General features: G+C 36.8%; 1 protein-coding gene across 1 annotated transcript in view; it reads right to left on the bottom strand.

Moving 5' to 3' along the window:
- Positions 1-12,251, bottom strand: part of Macc1 (MET transcriptional regulator MACC1) — a 24,055-nt gene extending 11,804 nt beyond the window's left edge. The window contains 3 exon segments of the mRNA XM_008832604.3: positions 5,296-5,484; positions 8,380-10,421; positions 12,137-12,251. Of these exon segments, the coding sequence (XP_008830826.1) occupies positions 5,296-5,484; positions 8,380-10,421; positions 12,137-12,251 (2,346 nt within the window).
- Positions 12,252-14,493: the final 2,242 nt, after the last annotated feature.

Raw genomic sequence — 14,493 nt, 5'->3', positions numbered from 1 at the left:
CACTCTGGATGTTACCCAAATGCACTGATATTTAGATTGCTTATGTGGAAAAAGGCAGATGGATCTAATGGCTTCATGTTTGTTGAAATAAATGAGAAGCTGCAAAGAAGAGGCTCATAATGATTGATACAACTATTAATCATTTTTTCTGTACTTCTGGCTGGAGATGTAGCTCAGTATTGGAGCATTTGCCTGGCATGCCTGAATTAAATCCCCAGCACCAAAATATATATATCTACTTATTTTAAATGTTATAATAATTAAGGACTGGACAGACTCATGGGTTAAGAGTACTGGCTGCTCTTGCAGAGGACCTGAGTTTAGTTCCTAGCACCCATTCACATGGCAGCTAACAGCTGTTCTAACTCCAGTTGCAGGGGATTCTATGCTTTCTTGTGGCCTCTGTGGGCTTTGCCCATATGTGGTGTGCTTACATACATGCAGGAAAAGCACTCATACACATAAATATAAATAAATCAAAATATAAAAATACTATAATCACTCAAACATTAACAGTTTATCCTTATTTCAGTCAATAAGAAAGTTAGATTTCAAAAGAAAACTCTTGTTTTTAATTCTTGAGGCAATGGTAAGAACTGTTATATTCAGAAAGCCTGTTAAGTGTATAGGTAAATAAAACACTGAAGGCAAGCATAAAAGGGAAAAACAGCAAACAAAAGACAAGTTCTTTATAAAATCATCCATTCACTTTAAATAAATAAATAAATAATAAATAAATGAATAAACAAATAAATTTAACTGTTTGAGTAAACTATACAGGTGAAGTAGTTGTACTTTTATCTAGTGGGTAATCAACAGCTACCTAATTAGACTTAAAGCCCACTCAATGGGAGGGTGCTGTAACCATGGTCAAATACACGTGGCTGGAGAGTTAATATATTTTACAGAAAATCCCTAAGTCTGTCACATCCCTAGACAAACATAATTTCTTACTGTATGCTAAATATGGATCCTTACATTTACAGACAAGTATGCCAGTCACCACTCATCAAAAAAGCTTCTTTTGCAACAGACAAGAGACTATTACTGAGCTCACAGCTGTTCATGCCCAGAAAATAAGTGTCTGTGAGATGCCCAACTCTAAGTGACACATCTACAATGGAACCTCTACACCCAAGGCTCATGGAACATAGTGGAACAAGGGGTAGAGAGAATATTAACTCTCAACTCTCATCAGCGAAATTTCCTCATGCAACAGAGGGTGATGACCACAAAGGGTCACAACTGGCCAAAGTGTAGAGACTAAGAGACTGTACAGTGTGTGTCACTGGACAGGATTCTTATATTTAACTTCACCCATCCAAGGCTCAGGGACCATTGTGGAAGAGGGGGCAGAAAGATTGTAAAAGCCAGGTGAGGAGTTGCATGGCCATAAAGAAACAGGCTTACAGGTTCCTGGGATCTTGCTCATATGCATTTATAGCAATGGTGGCTACATGCACAAGACACAAGCAAGCTCAATCAGACAAAAATCAGCATAGAACCGTGGAAATGGGCAGGAGGTCACAACTTTGGCGAGGAACTATTGGTAGCTGATCATTGCTGGGGCAGGAGAGTTGATCTTCTTTAGCGGAGTTACAATAGCCAGGCTGAACAGGCTCCAGTGGATGAACTCACAGAGAGGGACATCTGGTTGCACAAGCTTGACCTGATAGGCCTTGACATGTATGACCAAATGCATGAAGTCTTGTGGGTAGGCTATGGGACAAGTGAAGATATGAAAGGGGGGCTAAAGTGATTAAGATGTATTGTATGAAATCCATAAAAATTCAATAAGATATATATTTCTTAAATTTACCTGTTTGAAAATCACCTACTTTCCCACTTTTGCATGTGTTCGTGTATATATAGGTGCACCACGTGTTTGCACATAGAGAGCAGAGGACAAACTTGGCTGTCCACCTATTTTGTTTTGTATGTGTATGGATACTCATTCACATGCATTCAGAGGTCAGAGTGTTAGAGTAGCAGTAAAACCCATTAGAGGAAACATCCTTTGCTAGAGAAAACAGAATATCTGGCCTGGGTGGAGATCTAACTAACATTCAGTTGGGCCCCGCCAATCACTTGGCAAAGAGATCACCTGTAGGATATCAGGCTCATCTTAAGCTAAGAAGATAGATGGAATAATGAATGAATTGTCTAATGAGGTCATATGCTTTTTTCTTTCTAGAATCCCACTGTGCCCAGGGCAGCAGCTTATCAGGCCACAGATATGTAGCTTGCTAAATCTTCCCATTTTTCTAAGTTCTTCAGAAGTCTAACTTCTTTCTTTCCATCTCTTTTCTACGCATGCTTTCCCTAACACTGTTGGCTTCTTCAACATTTTAAGCTTCCTTACACTTTCTCCAAAGTTCTCTGCCCAGCCATGCTTCGGATCTCCACCCCAGCTTAAACAGCAACCTTTCCTTCTCTCCTCCATTCTCCTCCTCTGGGCAGATACTGAGTTTTACAATTTGCCTGTCCTGGGAATTTTTCTTTTAAACTCTAATGCAATTGTGCTCAAACTTCCACTTGAGTCCAATCTTAAATTCTTATATTAATGAGACTAAGAACCCCAAGAGGGTACCCTTATTTTCACTGCATTCAACCTTTAAGCAAGTTACCAATCATTTCTACATCTTAGATAACACTTGTGCCTGCCTCACAAATTTTTGTTGCTATTAAATAAATTAATTTTTGTAATATTCTCAAAACAGTGCCCGGTACAGATGAGTGCCGGGTAACTGTTAAACATTAAAAGCTAACAAAAAAGAGAGAGAAAGATGTTGAAAAGGAGAGAAATGAGAGCAAGAGCCAAGTGTAAGCAAACACATACACACACACACACACACACACCAAATACACCATTTGGGTCATGTGTCCCTGAGTAAGTGATATGAAGGAAACAAAGACAACACAGCACCCATTAAATTGGTGTCTCACTATTCTAGGGTCAGTTTCCTCCCACTGTACCTCCACTCAGCTTGGTTTGCTAAAAAAACTACCTGACTATAAATTGTTACTTTTAATATTTATCCCTTTACATGGAGAAAGGGAAAAAAAACTTCAGAACAATATTTAGAAGTATGGAAATTAACTTACACATACCCTTTAAATGGCTTAACAGGTAAAAATTGTTATAGGTTATTTGGATGGCTTCAGGTCAAAACGCCATGGATTTTTTTACCAAGTGTTTGGTAACATGGGTCAGAACAATGGCTGTTAGGTTAGTTGTAATAAATTGAACTGTAGCCTCTAGAAAACATCTAGGGGCTTTCCTTCATATTTCTGAGATTTTATCAGCTGCAGACATAGGCTTAGTCACTTATAATTTGGGCTGTGCAAAAGTAAATATTGGAAAAATGGGCTATGTGTGACCCTGCACCAAGATTTGAGGGAAGACCAACGATAAACACAATTAGAAAGAATCCAGATGCTTAGGAAAGCTGACAGAACAAATAGCTCTCCAATAAGCCTAAACAAAACTCTTCAAAACAAGGCAACAAGGCCTTATTGAGGACCAAACAAGCCAAGTTTTCAGTTAGACAGCTTTTTAATTGGTTAGCTGAAATGGCAGAACCACAGCAGCACAATCCACATAGAACTTCTCTCTTCTCCTTTAATGTTCTTGATCTTTCCACTCACTCAGTCAACACCTGTGTCCATTTTGTGTGCTATGCTCTTGCTAGAACACACTCCCCAATCGACTGCAACTCCCTTCTAGGTTTGTGGAGCTAAGTGCAGTTAATGAGTGGGACATACATGCTGAGTCCATGACTGCTCCTGGCTAGAGTTTTGTTTACAAGTCCTTGCTGTGAACCAGGCGTCAGGAACTCAGAGGCTGGCCCCGGACACCTCCAGCAGCTGCTGGGATTCAACTGACTTGACTTACTCTCTTCTTCATGGGAAGGTTGCTACTTAGTCATGCAATTGAAATTGCTGCTTCACAGTAAGAAAAAGAATCTCAAATATCTCTGTGCCCCAAAACTAGTGCACTTTGTGGTTTCTACTTCTAAAGTAATTGTCCAGAAACAGAATATTGGGCTAAAGTTATGCATCTCGGAAATGCACACTTGTTAGAAAGATCCAGGACATCTAATATTTGGGTGGAATATTTTTATTTAATATTTAATATTTTAATTGATTTATTTTATTTAATATTTGATATTTATTTATTTAATTCAATGAAATTGGCTCACATTGCTTTATGGTAACCTGGAAAAATATTTATATACTGTGCCAACAACATTCATTTTATACTACTGCTCTTTGGTATCTCTGTCTATAATTACTAGTGGTCCCACATCACTCTCTAACTGTTCATGTCACCAAGCATTTACTTATTATTTATCAGAAATGATTAAGTATATGTCTGGGGCATCCAGGTATTCCTCCTCATCCCCTTCCCCCCTCCTCCTCCCCCCTTTTAAGTTATTGTTGTTTATTATTATTATTACTTCGTCCAAGAATTGTCTTGACTTGGTGCTGTTGCTTTCTTCAAAATATGCCTGTTCTTTGCCTTAAATTCCTATAGCTTTGTCTATTTTACAGACCCAATTTGATCAACTAATTTTATTAAAACCCATGTTAATATCAAATTCAACAGGAGAAATAGAGGCATAGTTTTAAAGGCGCTCAAGGATTTTTTTTAAAAAGATTTAAAAAATTGTAATTGTGTGTATGCATGTGTGTCTGTATGTGAATAGATGCATGTGAGTGCCGGTGCCAGTGAAGGCCAGAAGAAGGCACCGGTACCATGGAATTGGAATCACAGATGGTTATAAAGTGCCATGTGGATGTTGCAAATTGAACCCAGTTTCGCTGCAAGAGCAGTAAGTGCTCTTGACTGCAGAGCCATCTCTCCAGCCCCTCTTTATTTTTATGCAGTTTTTCATTTTTAATTATGTATATGCATGTGTGTCTCTGTGCGGGTATGTGCATGTAAGTCCAGTTTCCCATGGAAGTCAGAAGAAGGTGTCAGATCCCTTGGAAGTGGAGTTATGGGAGTTATAAGCTGCCCAGTGTGGGTTCTGGAAAATGAACCTGGGTCGTCTAGAAAAGCAGTGTTACTCCTAACCATTTAGCTGTCTCTCCAGACCCTCTCAATGACTCTCAAGAGTAATATACATTTATTTCAGATAGTTCCAATGGGTTACTCAGGTAGTAACTTCAGTTAAGGGGTCGTTCTGAATGTTCCTCAATTTATCCATGAATGTGGTAGAGTCTTGATTAGAATTTTTTTACTTAGTCTGCAATTTGTGACAACTGAATTGAACATACATAACATCTCACCTCGGCTGCAACAGTTCCAGATTTTCCCCGGTGAGGAATTTCATATGCCTCCATTTGATGTTTTGTGAGTCCTGCTACCTTTTCAGCGAGTTCTCTCCAGCCTTTTCCAAGCTTGACAGCTGAGGTCAGAATAACAGCCTCTTGGATAAGATGAGCTACTAACCCTTGACAATCCATCTTCAGCAGAGCCTGTGGCATCAATAGGATGACATAATTAAAAACAACTCAATGACTTTTTCCTTTAAATTATTAAAATGTTCATTATATATTCTAGAAATTGGAATCCTTTTCCCCACCAGAACTTAGAACACTGATTCATTCACTTTCAAGAAAATTTAACAAGCAAACCACAGTGGTCCTAACAGTACTAGAATTAAGGGAGAGCTATGGCTACCTCAGTGACTAATTATGGGATCACGGATAAACGACTTTACTAATATATCCCTTAATACTTGTAACTGAAAAGGAACAAAATAAATGGCATCCTTCCAATGGTACCCTGCTATTCTAGCAGTTGAAATATATGATTCAAGGGGCAATTACTCACTCACAAAAAAATAATTCTGTGCCTTATCAGAGGTTTATCATGGAACTTTTGAAAAGAGAATAGTCATGTTGGTAAACATTACTCTATGTGCCATCAAAATATGATATAAAATTTCCTAGAATCATGTTTATTGAATAAAATTATGGTGTTCCTTCAATTTTGAGCAAATCTACTGACATTTTTTAGTTTAAAAAATTAGGCTATCTCACTACTAATGCAACTGTTTTAAATATAAACCACAAGGTATTAAAGGTAAAACAGTTTCTTACAATGTAAAAACAGAAAACCACCAGATTCTCCATCATCATTTATTGTACATCTGAGCTTTATCTCTCACCATGGAGGTTTTAAGTAAGTCTTTGAATTTCTCTTGCACTTTAAGTATATTTTTAAAACTTGACTTTAAAAAATACTGTATGAGTGTTCTGCCTGCATTATGTGCATCATGTGAGGACTGGGTGCCCCACAGAGACCAGAATAGGGACATCATGTGGGAGCTGGGATTTGAACCTGGGTCCTCTGCAAGAACAGCAAGTGCTCTTAACTACTGAGCTATCTCTTCAGCCTCCCAAACCATGGTTTTACATTTCTGTACATCTCTGTGCTAATAAGTAAAAAGCATGCTTGGCATTTCTTCATAATTTATGGGTACCTAGAGATTTTACCTACCCATTTAAACAATAAGTAAAATTAAATGAATAAAACAGGCAACAATTAAAATCCACTATTTATCCCCATGAGATCTACAGTTAGGACAGTTCTTTAGACATAGTCTCTATGGATCCATCCATTTATACTGAGCAGCAGTGGCCCCATTGAAAAGCAATACCAGGTCATCAAGCCCCTTCAGTTTATGTGGGGTGCTTTAGAACTGCAAAATCCAGTTCACACGAAGCACTCATTATGTCATTTATGTTCTAAAATGGATATGGAGATAATACCACCTTCTATAACAAATATAAAGATTAAAGCAGATGCTGAAAGGTTTTCCAAAATGTCATCTATCAGCTATTATAGAAAAGAAGTCAGTCTCGCTTATCAGTTTGGGCAGCCACATAGGTCCGAAAATGAAGAGTTAGGAAAAAAGATGTTTCAGGAGATAACTCTTTTGGGGAGACTCAGATGCTTTCTTGACAGCCAGGCCTAAGTTGTGATATCTTGAAGCCACCGCTGAGGCCTAGTATGAGTTTTGGGGCTCCCTTAAGACTTACTCTCTTGAATGGGTATCTACCAGCATTGTCTAATTAACCATTCAAGGCATTCTATAACTCATTATGCCTCCCTGCAAGTACTGATCTGCTCAGTCTTGAATTTTCAAATCATTAGGTCAATATAACATTTTCAGATACTAAGAGGGGGTAAAAAGCAACTTTTTATTCAAAGGCTTTTGTGAGTACATGCTGAACTTCTTAGTGATGAAAAGGTAAATAAGCCATTGCAAAATGAATGTACAGCTTTAAAAGGGTAGAACAGCTCTGGCATTCAGTCACTGGGGCCCACATTAAGTAAGACTACGGCATGCCATTAAAAAAAAAACTGTCCAGTTATCAGCTAGATATTTGAATATTCAAATTTTAACTCTTCTTGGTTTATTGTAGAATCATTTTAATATGTAAATTATTAATGTCACAGATTAAATTTCTCTATCATTTTTCTTTTTCTGTTTATATATTAATTAAAACGTTGTTCCTCAATCTATATCTGCCTGTGTGATGTTAGTTATCTCCTCTGGATACCAGTTTTCACATTTAGGATGCTATTTAGCATACATACCAGTACATATTTACATTTTATGCCCCCTCACATGCATACATACACATATATAACTGTTTCAAGAGGACTTTAGTTATCCTTTAGAAATCACTAAATATATTCATATTATTATTCAGCCATTTACAATTCATCTTTAGAAATACCAATTTGATTTTTTATTAGTATAACATTGAATTTCTGCCTTAAATCAAATTCTTTATAACTCTACACAAATCTTCCCAATCAGGCAAATACATGCTGAAAAAGTTGAGCCTGAGAATCTGATTAAATTATGAGGCTTACAGAAAGCATTGGTTTGCCGTTGCTCCGTCCTGACGGAATATTCAGAAGAACATTAAATTGCTAAGGTAGCAGGCAGCACTTATGTACTTGGGGAAAACAAACACTTAAAACTAAGCTTCTAGCCATGGCCAGGGTATTTTTAAGTTTGTTCTAATTTACTTTCATGTTTTGGGCCTTCTGTAATATTTGAAGGGCTGTCAATATTTAAGAGAGGAAGATACAGCATTTCTTAAGTTTAAATGAGGCCCAGTATAAACACAACCTTTAAGTCCTCTTTAAAAGATGATCATTGAGGACTTTTTTTGAGAAAAATCACACTTGACTCTCAAACCTAAGAATCCAACTCTACAACCTTATAGGAAGAGTTCTATATTTGCTGTTAATGGCCTTAATGTATTTGATACTACTACTTTTTAAGTTATATTTAGTTAAATTAACAAGATTTTTTAAAATTTAAATTCTTGCAATCAAACAATACTCACCACAACTAATTCATAAAGAAACCTCGTATTTCTGTCTGTGTGACAATCTTCCTTTAACTTCTTTACAACATAAGAAACCTTTTCTGGTTCTTTGTCTGCTTGAAACTGATCAAAATCTTCCTGTGTTAGATGTGAGTAGCCCAGGACATCAGCCAAAACTTTCCAGTCATGAACTTTTTCTGACACCAGATTCAATACAACTGAGTATATATAAGTTAGTTTTTTAAAGGGCAAAGCAATTTGTTCAAGAAGATTCCTGGTTGTCAAAGTGCCATCAGACATAGACATCACTTGTTCTTTGGTAATCACCTTGACATTTTTGCAATGTATGAGTCCAATCTTACCTCGGAGGACCCCCACATACCATTCTTTCACTTTACACTGCCCAATGGCTTTTACCTTACCTTCGCCAAGAAGGGCTATTGTGTCCCCTTTGAAGTATTCAAGTAAATACTCAATTTGACTTTGCCTCAGTACTGTCTTCAGGGTAACCCCGTAGTTGGTAAAGTTCAATTTTTTGTTTTGGAAAGTGGGATACTTAACAGGCCCTGTTGGTAACGTGGGAGTTGTCTTGCTTTCTTTCGCCTTCTGGAAATAACCTGGCAGTTTTGAGAGCCTACTTAGGTTTGGGGCTGGATCAGGTGACGTGATAAAGAACTGAGCAACTGGTTTTCCATTGGGAGATTCCACCTGAACACGGAAAACAAACAAGTGCATCTCTTTGTGGTCAACTAAAGAAAATAAAACTTGCTGATGAACCACTGAACCTGCTTCTAACTGCCTTTGTTTAATTATTTTCTTTTCTCCTTCTACCTTAACTTTAAAATCAGGATCGCATGAAAAGGCAGACATACTTAAGTCTTGTAGTTTGTCAAGTAAAAACGAATGCTTCCCCCAGAGCTGAAATACAACTGGAGCTTTGTTTGTTCCACCTTTCTTAATGTCAGAGACTGTAAGCTTTCCTGGCAAATAGTTGTGTCCACAAACCATGAAAACAGCAGTAAAACTTGGATGAATATATTTGGGTCCATAAACTCCAATGGAGGTGATTTTGTGGATATAATCCCAAACGCTGGCAGCCGGTGGCTGAATGGCTTTAGCCTGTGCAGCTATCACTATGTACATCACCCGGCTCAAACCAAGGAGCTTGACCTGGATGGTGTCTTTATAAACATAGCAGTTGTTGAGCACTTTGAAAGGGCCTTGTCTATCCAAACTGTGGAAACACACCATCTCTGTCATGACTTGGCTGAGAGGATCTGTTTTCACTTCAGCCCCAATCTTCATCTCCAGCAAAATAGCTTCCTTTGCATTAAGGTTGCTTAACATGATTTCCAACAGAGGGCTTACAGTGCAGGAAAGATCATGGTTAAGCATTGGTGGAGGTTCCAGAAACGCTCTTAAAGACACCTCTTGGGATTCTCCTACAGCTACGTGCCCTTGGGGCACATGTATGGTGATATCTGCTTCCGGTAGTTGGACTGACCCTCCTTGGTGGTTTAATTTGCAAACTATAATGGTCTCTGCTACTTGTGTTTGAGCCCATCCAGAACTCTGATTAATTGTATTTAAATCCAGACAGGAGCGGGCCAGCTGTCGGCGACTTAGCCAGGCCATTTTATAAGCTTCTCGATCATTTTGCAGCCATTCTAAGTCTTGTATTAGGATCTGGTCAGAGCTGTGTGCACTCTGAGCTTGGGTGGCATTATCTAAGATATCCAGGAGTTCAGAAACACTCTTGGATCTTCCTGATTTCCTTGAGGAAGACTGCCTAAGTAACTGATGCACATCAAGCTCATCACCTGAGGAATCAAAAGAATTTTCCATTTCTATTTGTCTCACAAAGAGAAAAGGATCCTCCTTCAAGATGGAAACATTGTCCCTTTTTTGGTTATTTCTCAGCTGTGTGATGTCATCCAGAAATGGGTTGGAGGCTGACAGTTCATTCAAGAATGGATTAGTAGCTTTGGCTGCATCATCACCACCATGGAGACTGGAAGCCTCTTCTGGCCAGTTGTGAGGCAGGCCTAGGCCTTGGCAGGCTTGTCATTTCAACAAAAACAAAGAAAAGAGAGTGAAGTGACCCTCTGACATAACCATGATTCATTTTTTCCGTAGCTTAAAAAGTGAAATTTTACTTTAACTTTTGATTTCTGATCTCCAGTCTGCTCCCTACTACAAACTTAGTATTAAATTAGGTCAGTTTGTACAAAATGAGAAAAGGGACATTTTCTATCAAGTTGTTTTGTCTATAAGCACATTAATTTTATCTCAAGATATCATGAAGTAGCAAATAAGCAAACAAATGTTGAATATTGGAGATGATTATAAATAACAATATAGTGACAATGTATTAAACATATTTACTTATACTAGCACAGAGTGATAATTTAATAGTTTATATTTCATTTACCTAAATCAAAGTTCTGAACAAACAGAATATTTCAGCCAATATCCACATTTTTCTAAACATTGAATTATTGCTCTCATTACATGTAAAATACTAATTTGATGTCTTTTCTTTCAGATAATATCCAATATCTAATAAATATCAAACAAATCCTTAAATAGTTAATTTTTAAAAAACAATCTTTTAAATAAAATAGCCATAATTCATTTCTTATTTTTTGAGGCATTTACCTTAGATAAGTTTATATTGATAAATTTTAAAAACATTGTATTTGTGTGTATGTGTATATGTGTGTGAAAAATACCATTGACAAAAACAGATTGTCTTTGAACCTGCATACAGATCACTGAAATTCTGTGAGGTTATAATGGTAAATAATGGGCTCAGCGGAGTGAAGGAAAACATAATGTTAAGGTCATTTTATGTTTATCGTGACTCTTGCTTTAACAGACAATACTAATCATGACTCTAAGGACTTTATGAACTTGATATTGCTTTAGAAACAATAACACTCTGAAAATCAGGGTGAGCAACCAAGATAGCAGAGGGTCTCTAGGCAAAAAGAATTTGTGAAAATGGTCAGAATTTTGCCTAATGTTTGTAGAAATGTTATCTTGAGTCAAATGAGTTATGCCATTTATTAAAAGATGTAAGATATAAATTTGGAAAATAGAAGTACTATCTCTCTTATTCCCAGATATCTTTAATCAGTTGTCCTGACTCTCTTGAAACTCAGCATTTCTGTGGCTACCAATTCAATTATGGCTGTTTCAGCTTCCAGAAATCTTTTACACACTCCCAAGTTTATTAGATTTGTAGTGTGTACCACTTACTAATTAATGAATTTTTAGTGTAATCTGTGTGATTTACTTATTTATTTACTATTTATTTATTACTTATGTGCATATGTGTTTCTGGAGGCCCAACATCAACATCAGAAATATTCCTCTATCGTTGTGCTCTCCACTTAATTTCTTGAGACAGGATCTTCCAAAGAATCTGGTGCTCACTCATTGGCTAGCCTAGCTGTGCAGTGAGCTCTACTGCCTCCCTCTGATGCCCAGTGACAGTGTTAGACATGCACACCACCACATCCAGCTTTTCCATGCATGGGGGAGCACAAAAGCAGATGTTCATGTTTCTGCTGCAAGTGTTTTATCCCACTGAGCCATTTCTCCAGCCCCTGTTAGTGCACTCTTAGAGGAAAACATTGATCTTTAATGATGATGTGGCTATTCTTGTGGTAATATTACTATTTTATAGTTTTTAAAATTATCTATAACACTTTGCTGGTAATGGATTTGATTCACTTACATGGAAAAATTATAGTGTTATAAATTTTTGTACCTGTAAGACTGTGATCTTTTGAGAGTTTTCTGGATTTCATGTCAACTAAATATCCTTCTGATCTGCTTCAGGCTATTGCTCCTGACCAGCAATAGGCTCTTTCACTGATTAGCATTTTGCCTCCTAGAAGGTAAGTAGAAATATATTTCTTTTAAGCACATGTATGCAAAATGGCAGAGGAAACAAGTTTAAAAATGGTCCTGCATATTTCAATAGGAAATAGCTTGTAAGAATACTCTACATAGGCCTTCTACTTCAGTTAGATGTCCTGAAATATATATATTAGTACTCCACTGAAAAATGGCAGTTCTGAATTAATACCAACAGGTATTCATCCCAGAAATACATTCATTAGTGATGACATAAAAATGACCAATGAAAATCCAAAAGATAAGAAAAGAGAGTAAGTTGAAACCTCAATAAATAGATAATCTCTGTTTGATGACAGAAAGCTAAATATCACAAATCTGGAAATCTTCACAAATTTATCACAAATCTCCTAAATCTTTCTACATATTTGATGTAATTCAAGAAAGATTGTATTAGCTATATATTTTAACATATGCATGTGAATGTATCTGCAACATTTTTCCTTTTCTATATGTATTTTTAATTGTAAAAACCAAATTGTTATGTGTATCATGTCACATATGCTGTTTTGAGGTGTGTTTTTTTTTTAATTTTTTATAACTACATGATTAGAAGAAGCATTTCATTACAGCTTTAACATATTCAGTAACACACTCCAAAGCAAGAGTACATCTCTTTCACAAGTGGCTGTAAGTTTCTAGGTTCAGAGTTGAATTAATACAAGTATACAATATTGAACTCAGTATAAGTCCTATAAGACATAAAATTGAATGAGAAGTGTGTTGTTTTAAAACATGTTCTTGTGTTTGAAAATGCTCAAGATAGTTATATTTCATATAGAAAAAAAAGTTTTTAAACTCCAGGAAAGGAACATGACAATGTTCACTATCAGCAGATACCAGCATTTATTATAAATATGTTCTAAATAAGACAATGTGAAAGTGGAACAGAACTGTACCAAGGGCACAGAATTGAGACCCCAGAAGCTGACTCACACTCATATGAAACCTTGGTATCAGTCTGACTGAGGCGACCATGCGGAATAACATGAAGGTGATGAATTATTCATTAAGCAACAGTGATACAATTGGTTGTGTGTTGATCACTATCAGATTCTACACACACACACACACACACACACACACACACACATACATACACACACACACACACACACGAGTATTAATTATAAGAGATTTAAAGACCCAAAGGGAAAAGAAAAACTCTCAAACTTGAAAGGACAGTCTAAGAGAATTTCTTAAGACACACAAACAAAATGTGAACCATCAAAAATTTAAACTAAGCATCCTAGATATCAAAATATCATTTACCAGTGTAAAAACATAGATCCCAAACTGGTAAGATTTATTTCCAATATATGTGACTGGAAAACGGAAGAGAATTGGATTCTACGATTTTGAAAAAATATCTAGATAAGCATTTTTGAAACAACAAGGATGGAGCACCAGAGCCTGGTGGTGCAGACCTGTAATCTCAGCTACTCTGGAAGCAAAGGCTGGAGGGTTGCACGGTCATGGCCAGCCTGGGCAGCAAAGTGAGCTCAAGGCCAGCCTAGGAAATTGGGTGAGACCCTGTCTCAAAATGTAAAGCTAAAAGAGGACTGGGGATCTACTCTGTGGTACAGCATGGCCTAGCATGCATAAACCCCTAGGTTAAATTCCCTGCATCCCTCAAAAGGAGGGAATACAAATAACTCCTGGGTTTATTAAAATAGTCTCAGTCTCATTGGTAACTGCAAAATGAAACTACAGAATTCAAAATTAGTGCTTTCCAGTTTTACAAAAATTTTAAGTCAAGAAACAACATTATCTACAAAACCATGTGAAAATGGGAAATTCTAAATGTTCTAGTGGAAGTATTAATAGTTACAACCACTTGGAAATCCATTTGACGTCATCTAGGAAAGCGGCTTATAGCTTAGTGCCCAGCAGTTCCAGCTCCATTCATTGGTTCTTCTAAGCCTTGAGTGCATGCATCAAATGATATTTATGTAGGAATGTTTATTAATTATAGAAACAAAACCTGGAATTCAACAAGCTATATTTATTATATGAATGGCTAAATAAATCAAGGTATTTTAATACAGCAGAGTACTAGTCAAAAAGGGAAACAGATGAATTACAGCTAAAAGGCTAAACATTTTTTTCTTTTAGCTCCTTGAGCACACTGAAAACATATATTTCGAAACTGATTTTTAGTGTAAAGACTGAGTCTCAGTAAAAGGAAATAAGTACTCATTAAGTCAA

The sequence above is a fragment of the Nannospalax galili genome, unplaced genomic scaffold (assembly GCF_000622305.1).
Source record: "Nannospalax galili isolate Female #2095 unplaced genomic scaffold, S.galili_v1.0 scaffold450, whole genome shotgun sequence".
Taxonomy (NCBI): Eukaryota; Metazoa; Chordata; class Mammalia; order Rodentia; family Spalacidae; genus Nannospalax; species Nannospalax galili.
Note: the sequence above shows the minus strand (reverse complement) of the source record. Positions and strands in the feature narration are given on the sequence as shown.